This window comes from Nanorana parkeri, unplaced genomic scaffold (assembly GCF_000935625.1).
Source record: "Nanorana parkeri isolate BGI_ZX_2015 unplaced genomic scaffold, ASM93562v1 scaffold553, whole genome shotgun sequence".
Taxonomy (NCBI): domain Eukaryota; kingdom Metazoa; phylum Chordata; class Amphibia; order Anura; family Dicroglossidae; genus Nanorana; species Nanorana parkeri.
Genome location: NW_017306821.1, coordinates 540,578 through 559,867, shown reverse-complemented (window position 1 = coordinate 559,867; position 19,290 = coordinate 540,578). Strand labels below are relative to the sequence as shown.

At 40.4% G+C, this 19,290-nt stretch overlaps 1 protein-coding gene across 5 annotated transcripts in view; it reads left to right on the top strand.

The window, feature by feature from the left end:
- The window catches only part of CDC14A (cell division cycle 14A), a 121,696-nt gene that overhangs the window by 61,772 nt on the left and 40,634 nt on the right, over positions 1-19,290 (top strand). For all 5 annotated transcript variants that reach the window (XM_018561979.1, XM_018561978.1, XM_018561980.1 and 2 more), the window contains exons 6-10: positions 1,639-1,705; positions 5,606-5,668; positions 5,819-5,906; positions 8,397-8,627; positions 17,471-17,609. In XM_018561979.1, coding sequence (XP_018417481.1) covers positions 1,639-1,705; positions 5,606-5,668; positions 5,819-5,906; positions 8,397-8,627; positions 17,471-17,609 — 588 coding nt within the window. The remainder of the gene's footprint in view (positions 1-1,638; positions 1,706-5,605; positions 5,669-5,818; positions 5,907-8,396; positions 8,628-17,470; positions 17,610-19,290) is intronic.

The following is a 19,290-nucleotide window of genomic DNA, read 5'->3' as shown; positions in this document are numbered from 1 at the left end:
TATATATATATATAGATATATATAGCAAAATTTGCAGTCATGAATGTAGAAACCATGCATTACGAATTGCTTAATTCTGATGCTCAGATAGGGCAATCCTACATGCCCAGATTCAACAAACATGTGGAAAATCTTCTATTTGCTGAGAATTTACAAACTGATTTTCTCATACCTGTTTCCTTGCAACTGCGTGCTCATCTTTACCTGCCGTCAATATTTAGTTTGCCCAGCAATTGCAGCACAAATATTTGACAAGCTCTGTATATTTAGACAGCACATATACAGAATGTCACTTCATATTCTGAAAAGAATCGGACAGGCAAAGATTTCAGCCTCTCATTGGTCCTTGTCCTGGTTGTGCGAGTGAAATATTTTCCTTCCCGGTGAACATGGTGGGATTGCCAAGCCATACAGCGTGTCCCCAAGGGCAGAAGATTGCTAACTATAACCAAGCTTGGGAGTGCTGAATTCTTGTGCAAAGCATGGTTCTTATAAGGATGGTTGTTTCATATCTTACTCTGCCCCCTGAACCAGTAACACAGACAAAGCGTTTTATATCTGTGCCATACTAGAATGCTTACACTACACGTCGACAGTAGATCAGGCTGGCATTATATCAAGGTTCTCATTATTAATGTAAGGCCTCAGCAGGCTTTTTTATTCTGTTTTATGGTGTTAAAAATAAAATGTGCCATGGAAGAGTTATCTGTTCAGCACAGAGTGCACCAATGGGTTAGGGTAATATCCTTGGTTTCATTACCATATTAGAGATAAGTGAATGGATCAGGCAAATCTGTTTTCCAGCCATTTACAATTTTTAATTTCTACCTCATGGCACACCCCTCCAGCACCTCATATATTATATATGAATGCTTTTTGGATTTGAGTGCAGATATTTTTTCCGGTTCTGTTGCATAGTTTGTGGGTTGTTGTTGACCAGACCTGCTTCTGAAGCACTCTTTTAATTGTGCCAGTTAGCCCTGCATTGGCACTGTATGTCCATTAAAATAAGTGATGTTTATGTAAGTATTTGACATTATGGCAAGAGAAGGATCACTTTGACACAGTTGGCCAGCTTGAATATGTAGTCAACAATGTTAATGCAGACTGTGGTAGCAGTGTTTAAAGGTTAAATGAGAATCTTAAAAACCAACTCAGGGTTGGCCTGAGTTGATCACATAACTTCACAACCACACTTAGCTTTCTCAGTACCTGTTTATTTACCTTCAACTTCATAGAAAATAATACTGTTTATACAAATTGCAATATCTGATAGCTGACTATAGAACCAATAGAATAGAGTGCGTGTGCTTTAGTTTCTGGTTGCACTAACGTTCCAAAAATGCGAACAGATCTCTATAATGGAGCAAATCATTCTGCCAGTAGTCCCATAGATTATGTAAGCGATCCTTTCCCATTTGGGCCACACACAAATGTATACATTGGAGAAATATCCTGATAACTGGTCCTCAAGCTAAAGTAGCTGGACCAGCCTGCGTGTGGCTGGGCTTTATTCTTCTTATAACAGGACAACTAAAAGGTTGGATGTTATTATGTCTTTGGCAGTCCAGCTTTGACTTTTACTGTATTTGTTGCCCCATGACTACTAAAATGAAATCTGATTATCTTTCTTTACAGAGATGCTTCTTTCGGAAATTGCACATATAACCTTACCATACTGGACTGTTTGCAGGGAATCCGCAAGGTAACATTTATTGTCCTTCTTTTATACCTTGAGTTATGCATAATTATCCTATGGGTACCATACAAGAAACATCATTTCATACAACAGTTTAATGTACTTTGAACTCTAATGCAGTGCTAGATTTCTGGGTTAGAAATGTACCTTGTCATCATTTAAATACATATGTCCTATGAATAAACCTGTCATGAGAGAATAAGGATGCTGCCTTTACTAGTAAAATATGAATCTCTGATTCTGAACAATTATGTAGCTAAGACTTTTCTGGTCTGTAGTCATCTGGGTCATTGACTCAGAAGTCAGTGTTGAAGCCAGTGGATCAGCATAACAGCCAGTAAACTGACGCTGGCCGTACATGGCTTGAATTTCAGACGATTTCTGCTGAATTGGCCCACATTTGAGCCATTGACAGCCCTGCAATCACTACTCGTCTCAACAAAAGCCACTGTCAGAATACAATAGAAGCAGCAGGGGATTCCTCAATCAATTTACCCCTCAGGTTGAACAAAAAAAACGTGTATATCTGGCTTTGCTCAGGGAAGGGAATGTACAAGTTTGAACTCTGATTTCTGAAGTCAGAGCTCAGCCATTGCCTGTCTCCACCCTATATTCACTCATGTTGCAGTGTGAGGCTCAGGGCATTGAATTGAGGGATGTAAGGAGTTGTGGCAAAGATTTCATATGTTGCATTTGACTTCAAAAGCATGAACATAATTGCTGCTTTTTCAAATGTTAACCAACTTTATTACCAATATTTATGTTATGGGTGGAAAGTAGAGTATCTGAGTAAAACTCACAAATGTGGGAAGTAAAAAAGTCCCAGTTCTCATGCAGGACTGTACGTGCTGAAACAGACGTAAATGTCCTGAACATGGCTATACAAACGAGACAAATTAATACTAACATTTAAAATGTATTTAACTTTTCATTTTTTATTGATGTCAGTGGCAGTGTTAGAAACTCCAGATGAGTTTATAACTTTATTGGACTGCTTCCTGAAGCCTGCCTTATTTATCTGTCTTAGGTAAAAAGTGTGTATATACTTAATTACCCAACTATGGTATTAAAAATCATATAGGCAAGTATAGGCATACAAGTTCCCCTGACAATTAAACTGTATTGTCCTTGCAAAGGCTTGTCAGGATAGCTTAGGTGAAGGAATTATGTGAGTGTTGTCACGGTGTTGCAGCTGAAATAGCCATTTTAATTTGGATTATGGCATTAAGATTGTTTGCTAAGCAACTGAGAGTCCCAGACTCTATAATAGTGCAGGATCCCAATTTCATACATTATGGTGAGCAAACCAATGTATGGACGAGGAGGGTGCTAAAGTGACATTACGGGTGTTCATGAACATGTAAATTGTATACATCAACAGCATACTTTTTCTTCATAAAGAAATTGTTTGATTTGAAATCCACCATATAGAATAATGGCACGTTTTCACTAAGGCAGCAGTGACCCGATGTTCTGTGTTAACATAAACACTCATAAACGACAGTCCAAAGTTATAATGCAAGCAGATTGTTGTTGAGGAGACACGGTTTGATAAAACATAGAAATGGGAGGTTATATAAGAGGTTAGCATCTCTCTCTCTCTCTCGAATATTATAATAAACATGTTGAAATAAGACCTAATATGAAGGAGAATATGTTATAAAGGAATCAGAGAAATCCTAGTAGATGAAGTATGGATAAATCTAGAGTAATAAATATCATATTGGAGTAAAAGTATTCCTTAAGTATTTTACAGGACAGAGGAAAAACAAGCACAGATATCATGTGATCTATAATCTACGACTAAAAAAAATCCTAAGGAGGCCTATTAATGTGCAGTGTCAGGTTTAGGGTATGGTACCATCTTAGCAAAATGTTAAGAACAAAACAAAAACAAAAAAAGATAGAAGGTCTTTAGAATAGAAAATAAAATAAATGTATTTACAAACTATATTTTGCTGCACCATTGCACTAATTTTGTTGCTATTTCTTGATAAATTGCACATAACCTCTCTATATACAGGGGTCTATTCACTAAGCTGCCGAAGGCAGTCGAGTGAACAACCGACCCCAAGTGAAGTGAGCCAAACACTGTTCGGCTATTCACTTCAGGCTTGTACGGCTGATTTCAGCCATATATCGGCTGAAATCAGCCGTACATTGGCTTGCTTCGCATGGCTTCGGGTCGGCCGAACATGCTCAGCATGTTCAGCCGACCCAAAGTGCAGAAGGAGTTTGACTCAGCCGATCCAACATCTGGATCAGCTAAGCCGAACCTCCGGCAGGCTACTCGCTGCTGTTCGGCCTATTCTCATAGATGCCGAACAGCAGTGAGTGAATAGCCGAATGCTGCCGAGCGGCATTCGGTTTGGCAATCCTGCTCGATACCTCTGTGGAATAGAAAAATAGTTAAAAAAGTAGAAAAAAAAAGAATGGAAAACTGTTTTCTATTGGCCGGGCGGTTCTGCTGCCATCAAAATAAAAAAAAGAAAGAAAAAACTCTCCCCTTTCACGGACGCTCTGGGAGTCTCCTGCTATTATATAGCGGCTCCCGGCTGCCCGGGAGAGAAACACTTTCTCTGGGAAAGTTTTACTCTGCTCGTTCGAGCAGAGTAAACCTTCCCCTGCTCTGTTGTCTTTTTTTTTCTTTCTTCTGATATGGGAGCCGTTGGCTCCCATCAGAACAAAAAAAGAAAAAAAATAAGCATAGGAATGCATAGTTACATTTCTATTGGCTGTTTCAATTTGCAAAAGCCAATAGCAAACTAGCTATTGCACCCGCCCTCTGCTGCTGTCAATCACTTGAGGGGACCTGATTAGAGAACTGCAGGTCCCCTCTGCTGATTGACAGCAGCAGTGGGCGGGTGCAATAGATAGTTTGCTATTGGCTATTGCAAATTGAAATAGCCAATAGGAATGTAGCTATGCATTCCTATGTAAGCTACGGCTAGATCCTTCGGCAGCTTACTGAATAGACCCCACAGTAGATATAAAAACTACCCAAAAATGATTTCCCATAAAAAATAACAAGTTCATAAAAGCTGAAAAGTAACTGGTTGTTCTAGGTTGCAGAACATTATCACTCTCATTATCATGCCGGTGACTATATCCTGTTATGCTTTAACTGCACATCGGATAACTTTTCTGTCTTAGTTCATGACCTAATGTATATTTAACTCATATCAGACTGTTAACTCATATCAGACTGTTACTATCTGTAAGGTACTGATTGCCTCCAAGCGGGGACAAGTGTTATTGCAACAGAAAGAAGTGTGTCTTTACTATTATTCTGGGGAAAATAATTTCCCCATTACCTAAAGCCTCAACAGACAGGCAGCTAAAATTATTTAGGAGGAGATCAGCAATGGCAGTACCCTCTTTTATCTCATCATGGGTCTACTTTAAATAATGATGCAGGTTGTTATTTCTTTAGAAAGTGTGGTCAGATTGACATTGCTTGTAGATTTTTATGATTCATGCAAACGTGTCCCTATTAGCTATTATAATTATAGTTTAGTGCAGGTCTTGGCATCTGTAAAAATGATTAAATCTTTGTATGTAGATATGCCCATAGGCAAGGTAGATTCCTGATCTCCAATGCGGAATTATAGTCAGTGTAAATTTCTGACATTGGAAAATCTTCATGAACTAGAAGTATTGACATACCAGATGTACATCTCATACAGTTTAGACTGAAATGAAAAAAAAAATAAGGATAAAGAAATACTATTTAGTACACCTAATTAGAGATGATCTATTACATGTCTTTTTAGTCTGATCAACATAAACATTGAATAACTGATCTCTCATTATTCTGAACGACTTTAAAACATTCTATTTTGCATGTGTCATCAAGTTAAGCCTAGAATTACTCAGTCACTCATTGACTTTTGGTCTCTATTTCAGGCACTTCATCTTGGGTTCTTTAATTTTGAAAACTTTGATGTGGATGAATATGAACATTACGAGGTGAGTTAATCCCTTTACATCAAAAGAGTGACATAATCACTAGAGCATACAAGTATTAAATATGACTGCGTTTTGTAGCGATTACAGTGATCATGTGGGACACTGGATGGGGATCTGCAGCTTGTTATAGGATTGCTTTGTTGTTTACAGAGGGTAGAAAATGGGGATTTCAATTGGATCGTTCCCGGAAAGTTTTTGGCATTTAGCGGTCCTCATCCGAAAAGCAAAATTGAGAATGGTAAGTTACTATGAATTGCTTAACATTTTATCACATTTAAATCTAGAATTTTTACCCACCACCAGTTCTGTTGCATATATTACATCAATGTATACTTACCCCTGCCAAGCTGTCATTTAGTATTTCTTTTATTGCAGACTGATAAGATAGCTCAAAATAGTTTTGCAATAAAAAAGAGGCCAATGCAGAGCTTGTCAGTCAGTGTAGCCAACCAAGCATGTGCTTCCCTCATCAATTACATTGACAGTGAGATGTAGTGTAAACAGATTGAGAAAATATTTGTATTGATACTAAGCAATGTTAGCATACAGGACTAAAGACTTTGTAAAAGGTGGCAAAACATTGGACTTACAACAGCACAAGAAGGCACATTCAAATATTTGTTGATTTCCTTGTGTGCCAGTTGTGAGTCTATGAATGTTTTTTAGGCATTTTACACATGTAAGTCTATGAATGTTTATTGACCAAATTGTTGTAAAAAACAAAACAAAAAACTAATTCGATAAAAAGGAAATGGAAAAGGAAAGTGGACCTTTCAAAATCTTTACAAGAGTGAACGAATACATTCCTTACAGGTCACAAGCTACAATTTTTTTAAAACTCTACTTTATATTATCATCAAAAAACAGTCTTTGAGCTCCAGGCAAGTGACGTTGCCTAAGCTGATGTGGTGTTTTGAGTTTGCTGTTGCCTGGAAGAAGCATTTTCTCAGTCTCCTCTTCTTCATTGGTCAGACTGTGACATTGTAACATTGTGGAAATTCAGTAGGCGAGAGCCAGCAACAGGGACTGATCTGTGTCCAATCTGTAAATACAACCAATAACTTTACAGGCATCAGGATGTTAGGAGCATGTCTAATGCTGCTATGGCTGTCACAACCTCTCTGCAACTTTTGGTGGTTGCTTGTTGCCACTGCACCTATCCCAGACTTCTTGTCAGCTGTGGGCTAATGAGTCTGGTATATACCTTCAGCACCTCTCTGTCAGCTGTGGGCTAATGAGCCTAGTATATACATTCAGCACCTCTCTGTCAGCTGTGGGCTAATGAGCCTGGCCATATACCCTCAGCACCTCTCTGTCAAATGTGAGCTAATGAGCCTAGCCACACACCTCTCATCCATAGATTGGTTAGTGGCACTTTATTAAAGCATCACAAGGCCAGGGCTCTTGGCTTGTGATAGTTCCGTCTAGTCCAGTCTAGTTCTGCTTAGTTCTGTCTAGTGCTGTCTGCTTAAGCATGTATTCTGCCTCTGTAAATCTTGATCTTGTATCCTGTTCCTGTCTTGCATTCTCTTCCTGTCTTGTACTGTATATAGCATTCTCTTCCTGTCTTGTATCTTGCCGCCGGTCCTGACCTCAGCCTGTCCCTGGAAACCTGTCCACTGCCAGTCAGTACTTCTGCTTGTTACCTGGGGCCCACCTGCAACAATATACAGTCAGAGCACATAGTATTAAGTGCCACTTGCCTTAAAGTGACATTAAAGTCACAATACCCCCCCCCCTGCTGCTTTAAGGACTTACCTTAAATTATGCCTCTTGATCCGATCATCTTCTTTTCAGTAGTTTTCAGGAGGCCCTCCAGCGCTGGTGCTAGTCTCTGATCCAGTGCTGACTGCTGTGTCCCACGGTGTCTGTCCTCATGCACGCTCCCGGCTGCGTGCATTGACTTACACTGTGTCTCTTTATTTCTCCTGGCCGAAGATCTCTACTGCGCATGCGCCCACCCCATGATCCTAGAGAATCTTCAGATCTTCAGACGGGAGCGCGCGGGGGAGACACAGGCAAGTAATAATTACCTATTTGGTAACGTTTTTTTTAAATTAATTTTTTATGTTTTTGCATATTTCTACTACTTGGTAACAGTAGATATATGCAAAAAAACCACAAAAAAACGAGTGTTTAATTCTATAGCCTCTGACTGAAGTGTCTGCATCTGGTCCTGACATACTTGTGCCATCTCTGAGTCTGTATCACAGTCCAGGAAGTACATGCTGACTGTTGATGATATCTGAACAAGTATAATTTTGTAGAGAAAAGAAAATGAAGTCAGGGGGAGTACTGCGATTTCTGTGAGCGATAATAAATACCTGTAACTGTTACACGTACACCTTGCTTTGCATGTACTTGACATGAGAAAATATATATGTTGGTAGGTCAATCATACGAGATTGCACTGGTCATGTAACCCTTTAATTATGGTCACAGTAAATGAATAATATAATAATAATGGTCATGTATGGACAAGCTGAAAAATAAGAACAAAATCTGTTCTGTCACCGTGGGTTGTGCCATCATTTTTTCTTTACCTTCACTTTTAACTTTCAGTTTTTGTGTTGTTCTATAATGATATCACATAGTTCCTAAAACAAGTATGTTGTAATGTCTGGATAAAATCCTCTGTTGTTATCTGTTCAAATAAATATTTGTATAAAACTTCACATAAACCTACCAAACTATTACAAAAACTAATCATGTCAATATTTCTCTGAAGGTTACCCACTGCATGCCCCAGAAGCATACTTCCCATATTTCCGAAAACAAAATGTCACCACTATCATCAGGCTCAATAAGAAGATTTATGATGCTAGACGGTTTACAGATGCTGGATTCGACCATTATGATCTATTCTTTGTGGATGGGAGCACACCTAGTGATGGCATAGTGCGGAGGTTCTTGAACTTGTGTGAGAACACCGATGGGGCTATTGCCGTTCACTGCAAAGGTAAGCTGAAAAGTAATGGAACGTGTTCACTTCTGTATGATAGTGGTATAACCAGCACCATGAGAGCAAACATGGTTGCTATGTGGCGTAAGGACGAGAAGGCCTGTGCAGGAGTTCATTAACCTTACTGCTTACACCTCCTCAGACAAATACTTGGCATACCAACGGTGCTGCCTGCTCTTTATTTACAGCTTTTAGTTTAATTCTTACTACTTCATAGGTTTTCTATTTTTTAATTGGAAAGATTATTATTATTATGCAGGATTTATATAGCACCAACAGTTTGCACAGCACTTTACAATACAAGGAAGATATTACAATTACAATACAATTCAAGACAATATGGTAAGGGGGGCCCTGCCCGTGAGAGCATAAAGATGTCTTTAGTAGATTGTAAAACAGACTTGAACAATAAAAAAAGATACAACAGCCAAAGAGATAAAGCATTACACTATGTAGATCATCACACAGAAAAAAACAAATGCAGTATGAGTACATAAAAGAAAATAGTTCTATAAAAGTAGATTAGCAAATAGCCGTGATACAAGGCTGTCACTGCTATTGACAGCCTTGTCAAAAGCAATAGCGGGAAAGCCTCAGTAGGTAACAATAAACTAAGCAGTATTTAAAAATCTGTTGGCCATTTGCGCCCCCACTGAAGCGTGCCCAAAAAACACCCAATATTTTGTAAAGCTCTGTCCTGTCCTATTGCCAGGATGAGCCAGTTGTTGGACGCCTGCCCCCAGCATCACATTAGTGTACACCATCCAAGTTCAGAGCCCCATGCATGCGCAGAGCAGCTGTGGTGATGGAGAAGGAGCACTCTGTAAATTTGGGGGGGAGGTGGGTGATCTTCCAACGGCTGGCTCATCCTGGCAACAGGACAGCATGGAGCTATGCAGAATATTGAGAGTTCTCTGGGCTGGCCTTGATGAGGATACACATTGCCTACAGGTATGGAGAATACATTAATGAAGATTTTAAAAAATGTCTTAGTTCATTGTTCCCTATGGGAGCTTCGTGACTGCACAGGCTATTTTGTTTAACAAATGTGAACTAACCCTTTAAGCTAACAAGAAACATATACTGTTAAGTATAATGTTACTGTTGTAGAACAAAGCTGATGAGTGCGCCATTTGATAATAAAGGTAACTACAGTAATTTAAAGTGTATTTCCACTTTTGCAGTCAAATTTAGGTAAACTCCTCCATATGTTTGTTATGTGTTCCTACTCACACAGCATACTGAAAAATAACTTTTAAAAAAATGTCTTACCTTTTTAGATGTTTTGTTAAATCAGGCAAGATGGCTGATTCCAGGTTTTTCTTAGCCCTTTTACAGTGGTCTGCCCCAATGGAAAGTCTTGGGACTGAAATTTGAGGATTGTGTTTATCTGATAAGCTTCATTAACATACAATGGGCAAGCCACCTTAGACCCCTCACCCCTCACAGCCCCTCCTGACATTTTCAAAGAAATAGAAGCAAGAAGGATTTATTATTATTTTTTTTTAGCTTCTGCTATGTGATTTGGAACATGTAACAAATATAAAAAGGTGTTATCCCAATTTGGCTGCAAAAGTGGAAATACACTTTAAAGCTTGTACTGTGCGATTTCATCTTTTTTCTTACACATGTACACATGCTCTATAGGAAGAGGAGTATGTGCGAGTTCACCTTGGTTAGTTGTCTTGGGGTGATAACTTTTCTATCTTCTTAGAAATGGGAAATACAGATTATATTAACATAGTGATGAATTTAGAGCATAACTAACAATGTTTCATTCAGTCAGAGGATGATGAACATCCACAAGAGTACTAGATGTAACACCCACTATTGAACCATAGCTCTGGATGGAGCAATGTTGTTTCTGTTTCAGGAGATTGTGCCTTCTTCCATTATTTGACCATTGGAAGCATTGCAGTAATGGTTCAGTGGGTAAACTTCTCTGTGCCCTGAAGCAAAATGTGTAGTAGAGCGTATGATAGCTTCCTATTAGTGACATGTAATATACATACAAGTGATTTACACATGTTGACACACTTGTGAGTATGAAAACCTCTTCTATTCAATAGACAATAGACACACTTTAAAAAGAATGTATAACCAAAAGCATTTTTTCTTGTTTTAAATATAGTAGGGAAGTTTTTTTTTTTTTGCTGCTTACAGATCAGAATACTTTCTATTACTTCCTGTCCTGGAGGCGCAACAGGAAGTGAGAGGCAATCTCTACTAAAGCTGGCCATTCACAGCTCAAATTTTGGCCAAAAACGGAGCCATGGCATGATACATTTCATTTGAAAAAATGAAGGAGCCAGGCAGAAAAAAAAGTCGTCTGAATAGTGACTGCAGCCAATCAGCTAGAGCCACAGTCCAGGTATTCTAACAGCTGCGGTTGTCGGCTGTCTGATTACAATAGCCAGCAGGGGATATTCATCCTTGCACACTGTTTAGCTTGGGTGGGTATATCGAGTGAAATTGTTACAGGTAGGGCCAACTTTAGTGAGGGGAATTCTCTTTTAGGAAGTTGTCACCAGAACAACTGTTCCCATTGGAAGATTTCTCCTTACCTCTTTTTCTGGCGACAACTCAGGAATTTTGTATTTTCCAGCATCTTCTGCCTCAGTGATAGTGGTCAACATGACAAATAGAGAGTTGGATCTCCCCAGTGAGGATACAGAAAGACAACAAGTTGAAAAGTTGACAAGGGTTCTAATATTTTCCTGCGCTATTCAATATTTACTAAAAAAGATATGACAATACACATCCAGTGTACCGGGTGACACCCTGCACCTGCAGTGACGAAATCGCGCTCGCACTTGATGACGTCACACGCTGTACTGCTGTTACCTGCCGGCGGCCATCTAGGTGATGAACAGCAGAGAGAGGAGGGGATGTTCACCCAGCGGGATAAGGTATGCCACCGGGTCCCCTCCGCTCTCTCTCCAGCAACTGTTAGGCTCTCGGTTCATGACCAGTGCTCGACTTTTCAGAGGGGGTGACACCAAAATGACTCAGTCATTTTGGTGTCACCCTTCCAATGGTGTCACCCGGGTGCAGGTCGCACCCCACTTGTGACGACACTGCAGAAGGGAAAGATCTTCAGCATTACAGAACAAGTCCAGATGAACGTGGCTAGCTACCATTATCTGTACTGTGACCTGCATAAATGAGAACCTTTACAGACGGTGGGGTTGATTTACGAACGTTGTCGAGCAGATACACTTGAATTGGATGTTTGCAAAGTGAACGTTTGCTTATTGTTGGTAATCTGGTGAAACAATGTGAAAGTCCACTTTGCAAAATACACATTTGTGTGAAAGGAAAAAAAAAAGAATCTCCCATGCATTTCAGCATCACTGGCACATTACAAACCACTGTTCATGCCGGTTGCGGCCTAACCACAATAATTTCTTGGTAGATGACCCTCCTCCATCCTGCCTAAGCCACATAAGATACCGGACAGTAAAGTCTATGTGAGCCCCCAACACAGTAAAAACAAGCACGGTGGCTCATGCATTGCGTTCTCTAACCCTTGAAATAGAAAAAAACTTTTTTTGCTTGCTTATGACTGGATAACTGAAGCCAGCGCAGCTTCACCTTATGTACTAAGCTAAGTGGATTTTCTCCTTGGTAAGTGAATTTTCACTGAACTTGGTGAATGAGGTGAGGTTGTGCTGACTTCAATTATCGACTCATATGTAAGAAAAATCCTGTTTTTTTAAGTTTCCTTGCACATGATCGTGTATTCGTTGCAAAGTGAATTTCCACATTGTTTCACCAGATTGCCAACAATAAGCAAACGTTCACTTTGCAAACTTCCAATTCAAGTGAATATGCTCTACTCCCTTAGTAAATAGGTGTCAGTGTGAGTGCCATTCATATGACTGTTATTATAATGTAAAATTGCTGCTTGGATGGGTATATTTTGAAATAACAAAATGTTATTAATCTCTTCCCGCCAGAGTAACACATAAATGTGACAGCATGGCCTTCACGCCTGCACTGATGGTTTGGCATTGCAGACCCTTCCATGAAAATGCTAGTTGCTTGGCTGTAAATGGCTTTGGACTGGAATGCCAGCCAGCTAGCATTTTCTAGGGAAGAATTCAAAAATGGCTGCCTACATATTTCTCTCAGTACAGGTTTGCATTAAAGAGAACTAAAGCCAAACCTTTTTTTGGCTTTTGTTCAATTCGGGTCACAGGAGGACATTTACTAATGTCCTCCTGTGACCCAAAGTCAGCATTTAGCGGGCCACTGCCTGATATATTCTGACAGAACAGGGCCACGCTGCAGCCGGGATATATACCGACAATATTGTCTGGATCCACCCCGATGCCTGACTGTCTGTCCCTTCAATGAGCGTTGGAGGAACATAGAGGGAGGGGGAATCCTTGTGGGGAGCGGTGACTGACAGTCATAGCTCTCTGCAAGGAGAAGATCTTGAACTGAGCGATCAGCAGCTCAGTTCTCTATCTATAGAGCCATCGTGTGACAGCTACAGTGTCACACGTCAGCTCTAAGTATTGGGAAAAGTATATTTTACTACTTTAAATTCTACATTTTAATGCTGTTCCTCCAGAGCCCACCAGGTGGTGCCACAGCTTTTCATTACGCCAATGTACTGAAAAAACTATTATTTAACTCTAGAGAGTGTTTATGAAAATGTTTCTATTCATACTCCAGTAATTAATGTGTACGTAACACTCTGCTTGGCTCCAAGTCATGTAATTACAGCCACAGGAGAGTAAATGTGTACATTATTTAGACTCTTGCTGGCACAGTGTTGTGTAATCATGTGTAATTCTTTAGCTGCTAGGCTGGGATCTATTGCAGCATGTGATTTTGTAGTCTGGCACCATGTAGGACAAAGCACAGGTTCACGGCCATTGACCCCTTCCCTTGCACCACATGCTCCCCTTTCTTTTGCTTTTTGCCAGTTTAGTAAAAAAATACTGCTGGCTGTCTTTTAAAAACCTGGTCACTAAGTGACTTGTGTAGTGAATACCCTGTATTTAGTAAAACGCTTTACATAGTCCTGTGGGTACGCATGTCATCTGTGAATGCAAAATACAGCAAGCAGTTGGGCTTCCAGTTGTAGAGGTAAACTAGTACAGGTTGCAATTAGCAGCAAAGTGAACTACAGGGGGAATTTGGGTGAAACTTTATCCACCAGTTTAGATACATTTGTGTGCATAGAGGGGCAGGATTTTGTAGCATTAGGCAGGCGCACAGACATGAACCAATGTGTGCTTATTTTGTACCTTGACATGTGCTTTGACCTGTGTAGACGCATGTTTTCTGTGTATTTTTGAATGTAGGATTTGCAGTGGATAGAGATAACAGCCATTGACCAAGGCTTGTTAATACCTGTTGCCAGTGTACCAGACCACACATTATATGCATTTTAATGCATTACCGTTCACTTCTATGGGCCTTCCAATGCACGCAGAAAAAAAAATGTAGTATTTTTAAAAATTCCCTGTGCAGCAACAGTGGATCAGACACACTCTTTACCATGGGGAACCACAACACATGCGGTTTAGTGCTTTGCAATGCATGTGTTAAAATGCAACAGTGTAAATCAGTGTAAGGACACCCTATTCTGATGCACTAAAACACATGTATTGTGGTTCCCCGTAGAAAATATAGTGTCCACAATAACTGAAATAACACTGCAGTGCATTTTTGCAAGATACTACATGTCCATTTTTTCCTGCATTTTGTTGCGTTAGGAAGCCCACAGAAGCCAATGGCAATGTATATTGCGTTTTGATGAAAACAAGTTTTAGTCAATAGTATTTCAAGTGTATTTGTTACATGTTCCCATTCACATAACATAACTTAAAAAAACGCAGCTTAACTTTTTTGGTCATCTTTCTAGAAACAACAGAACTGAAAATTCCTGCTTAGCTGTCACTCTGTAAGAGGGTTGGGAGAGATATTTTTTTGCCATAATTAACCCTGCCTGCATTGTGCTTGCAGATTTCATGATCAGTTGTAAAATAAATAAGAAGGACTATCTGTTATAACAAAGGGTTAAAGATCTCAAGACATTGCATGTTAATGTACTGTCCCTCAGTCTGTCCACTTATCCACTCATTGGCATCTTTTCTAACCACTAGATAAGGGGTGGGCAACTCCTGGCCTCCAGCTGTGCTTTAACTACAAATCCCATCATGCCTTTGCTCTGAGAGTCATGCCTCTTGCAATGCCTCATGGGACTTGTAGTTCCACAACAGTTGGAGTGCTGGAGTTGCCCACCACTGTCTGCAGTGTTCTTTGTATAATCCTGCTCCAAAGAAACAGCTAGAAAGGTAAGAAATATTAAAAAACGATCTATAGGTATTCTGTGTTCATGGGAACACATAACAAAAATATAGTGGTTTTAAAAAAAGAACATTTGACTGCAAGTGTGGAAAAACACTTTCAGATGGTAAGCTCTCATGGGCAGGGCCTTTCTAATCCTCTTGTATGGAATTTGTTTGTAGCTGTACTGTCTCCCTTTATTTTGTAATGCTCTGTGCAAACTGGTGGTGCTATATAAATCCTGTATTATAAAATAATAATAATAATAACAACGGTTGGTAACTCTTCACTCCAAATACTAATTTATAAAATGCACTGGAAACACGTGTCAGTAACACATGTCAACACGCAAAGGAAAGGCATGCTGACGCATGACACAGCACCTGCCTAACACTACAAAGCACATGCCTCTGCAAACATGCATTGAGCTAAATAAGCACTTAAGGATTTGCCCATTTCTGCCGATCAAAACACATACCCTCCCTTTTAGATTGTAAGCTCTCATGGTCAGGGCCCTCCTTAACATCTTGCCTTGATTTGTATTGGAACTGTAATGTTTTCCTTATATTGTAAAGCACTGCATAAACTGTTGGTGCTATATAAATCCTGTATAATAATAATAATAATAATAATAATAATAATAATGTAAACCCTATGCATTTCAGTACACAACCATGTGTCTGTAACAGAATTATCTGTTTTTTGATGTTCTGACCCTTTGGGGCTCATTTAAAATAGCTCCCCCCAGCGTATCACTTGGCACTAGTGCCCCTAGATGGTGCTGATGAGTATATAGATTTCCTATACAATGGACAGAACTGTTATGAATTAACCCCTTTACGTGCTACTTATCAGTGTAATAGTAGTAACAACTCAATGTAGTGTTAGGTAGGTGCTGTGTCATGCGTCAACATGCCTTTCCTTTGTGCATTGGTAGAAGGGTAGCAGATGCACTCAGCAATATGACAGTATTAGTGATGTATTTCCTCTCCAGTCTCTGGAGTGCCACAACGTAACCTTTACACTGGTGATGGCAGATTGTATGAGGACCTTGAAATGTCAGCTGCCTGCTCCATTCTTGCATGAAAAAGTTTGATAAAAAAAAAGAACTGTCTCTATTGCCAATAGCCACGGTTCAGTGAGTAGCTGGGTAACACCTACAGAAACTTTCATACATGAGTCTTAAAGCTGAACACCAGGAATTATTTGTTTATTATAATTTTTTAAAACTTACATTGATCCAGCTTGGTTACATCTAATTCTTCCTATCTTACATCTGAAGGACTGCTGGGGATACTGAAATTCACCGTAGCAGCCTGGGATACATACAGTAAGTGCTAGTCTCTTCCAGGTTCCTCAAGTGACTTGGTGTCTTTATACTGAACACAGGGGGTCACTCGCACGGCACCTCCGCCATTCTGAGAACATCTTGTATTCTTTTTCAGGGAATGCAAGGGGGGGAATTTATCAAAACTGGAGCAGATAAAATTTGGAGCAGCTGTGCATGGCAACCGATTGCTTACCCTGGGCAACTGCTCCAGATTTGTCTGCTCCAGTTTTGATAAATTCCCCTTAAGGTGTTTTTTTAATTGGATGAGGCAGAGATCATGACCCCTCTCCGTGTTGTCCAATCAAGATGTTCGCTGAAAGGTGGAAAGTGACCAACCCCTTGTGTTCAGTACACAGACTATAAGCCCCTTGAGCAGAACACTGGAGACCAGCGCTGACTGTATGTAGCACAGAATACTACAATTAATTTCTGAATCCCCAGCAGCCCTTCCGATGTGAGTAGGGCTGCAATAAATTTTCGATTAATCGGATAAAATTTTTTTAATAAATACCATCCTTAATTTAAACTGAAATAGACAAATGCAGTGTTACAAACATGAAGTTTACTTCAGAATAAAAATGCACGCACAATTTTTTGCAATTGCACTGCACTGGAATGCACGCGTTCCAGTGCGGGCTATCCCACTCTGGGTGGGAGATGCGTTTGGGGCGCCTTCGGCCTTTGTCAGGCCGAAGCCGAAAATGACCTTTTTTCCCATCTTCTATAATTAAAAAAAAAATATTTTATTGGAAGCACATGGCGCTTGAATAGCTTCAGCCAAGGAATGGCAGCTGCCAGTGGCAAAATTCCACAGACGGCAGCTGAATGTAAATACAGCAGGTAGTAGGCTGGTACAATAGCCAGCCTGCTATTGGCTATTTCAAATTGCAATAGCCAATAACAGGTTAGCTATTGCACCCGCCCACTGCTTGCTGTGCCCTCCTCCTTGCGTGGAGGAGAGAATAGATAATTAGAATAGTTGACAACTATTCTCAGAATCAACTATTATTGATTAATAGATTAGTTGGTTGCAGCACTGGATGTGAGATATAATGAATTTATGTAACCAAGCTGGACCAATGTAAGTAAAAAAAAAAAGAGAATGATCTCCTGAAGGTTAACTGTAATGTGTCTCTCTTTAAAATGCTTTCCAAAGAATTGTCACAACAGTCTAATCCTGTGCACATCTGTTTTTTTTCTCTAGCTGGCCTAGGCAGGACAGGCACTCTTATTTCATGTTATATCATGAAGCACTACAGGTTCACACACTCTGAAGCCATAGCATGGATAAGAATATGCCGACCTGGCTCTATCATCGGGCCTCAGCAGCACTTCCTAGAAGAGTAAGTAGTGTCTTAGTCTTTACCTTTTGCTGCTTCTTTGAACACAATCTTACTGTGAAATTCCTTTTGTATTCAGTATTAGAACTATTGTATACAGGATCTAAGGCAGATCCTTATTATAGTTTTTAGGATATTTTTATTTTAAAAAAAAGGAAAACATAATATTCTTACCCATTGCAACTGATTATGTGTTACTTTTCTGAGTTTGGTGTTATTCATTGAGGTCATATACTGTATATTTGTATGGATGAAAATTTCTCATGCATTGCCATGTTGAACGATTGCAATTTTAGGCTGGTATTACCATATGTCCTTGTGAAGGTCGCAGAGCTATATGAGGATGGAATGTGTACATGCTTTTATTTATACTGAATTCCATTCTGTAGTCTGTCACAGACCTGCTCCTTGTCAGCGGGCATATTCAAGTGATGGTTGTCAGTACAAATCAAAGGCATGTTCAGGTGATAGCGCTTAAAGAAGACATCTGTACAAAACTTTTCATACTGTTTTGGATGGAGAGTCATAAGAGCAGGGTCTATGTTAAAGCCTATCCTGGGGCAGAGAACCTCCCCTTGCAGCAGGGATACCTCTGGCCTGCAAGTGTTATCTGCTCTTTTATGTCTAGGGATTTGTATAAAGTAGTTTTACTTACCTGATCACTGCTACCCAGCAGTTGGCACTCACCTCTCTTCCATACTCTCTAGATGTGGACGGCCCCTTGGACCCTCACATCTAATGCAGGGCTATGTACTCTGCCTTGTATGTGATGATGTCAGTGGGCCTCCGACCACCAGAGTGCAGGGGGGTAAGAGGCTGCGGGTGCAGGTCCTCATCTCTGTGGGAGCAGGGATCATGTAAGTAAAATTCCTTCCTGATCCCCTAGACACAAACAAGCAGTGAACCCTTGCAGTACAGGGACACCACCTCTGCAAGAGAAATTTTTGTTTCCCTGGAGATAGGCTTTAACCCCTTCGTGACGGGAGACGTACACTGTACGTCCCGGCACTTTGTGCCTATATGACTGGCCACGTACACTATCTGTGACGAGTTATATCAGGCTCTGTAATGCCGGTAACTGCTGATTCTCAGAGGCTACCAGTCATTAATGAGTGCCTCAGTATTGAGGCATTCATTGATGAAATAGTTAAGCTTTTGTAAAAGCTTATTTCTTTCATTAATGAAAGAATGAAGCCGTTACATGCAAATACGGGAGCGCTAAATAGCGCTCCGGTATTTGACAGCTGAAAAAAGCAGAGAGGCAGCAGAGTGACTCACCTCCCTGCTATTTGTTTTGACAGCTCCATAGACTGGCCCGATGTTTATGAAGCTATGTGACACATCTCAAGCAAAGAGATACAAGAGATACAATGGGGTCTATTCACGAAGCTGCCGAAGGATCTGGCCGTAGCTACGGCGGATCCTTCGGCTAGCTTCGGCCCCAGGACCCCTTCGGTTCAGTAGAACCGAAGGGGTGCTGTACGGGCTATTCACTATAGCCCGTACAGCTCCTGAACATGGCCGAGCAGCTCAGTCGAGCCGAACGCATATGCCTCGGCTCGGCTGAGCCGCGCTGAAAGCCGAAGCTGGCCGGCCGACAGCCTTCTTCTGACAGCTGGGCGGAGCCAGCCGTGATCTTACGGCTGGCTCCGGCCACTTGCAGAGAGATCAGCGTCCCTGGTTA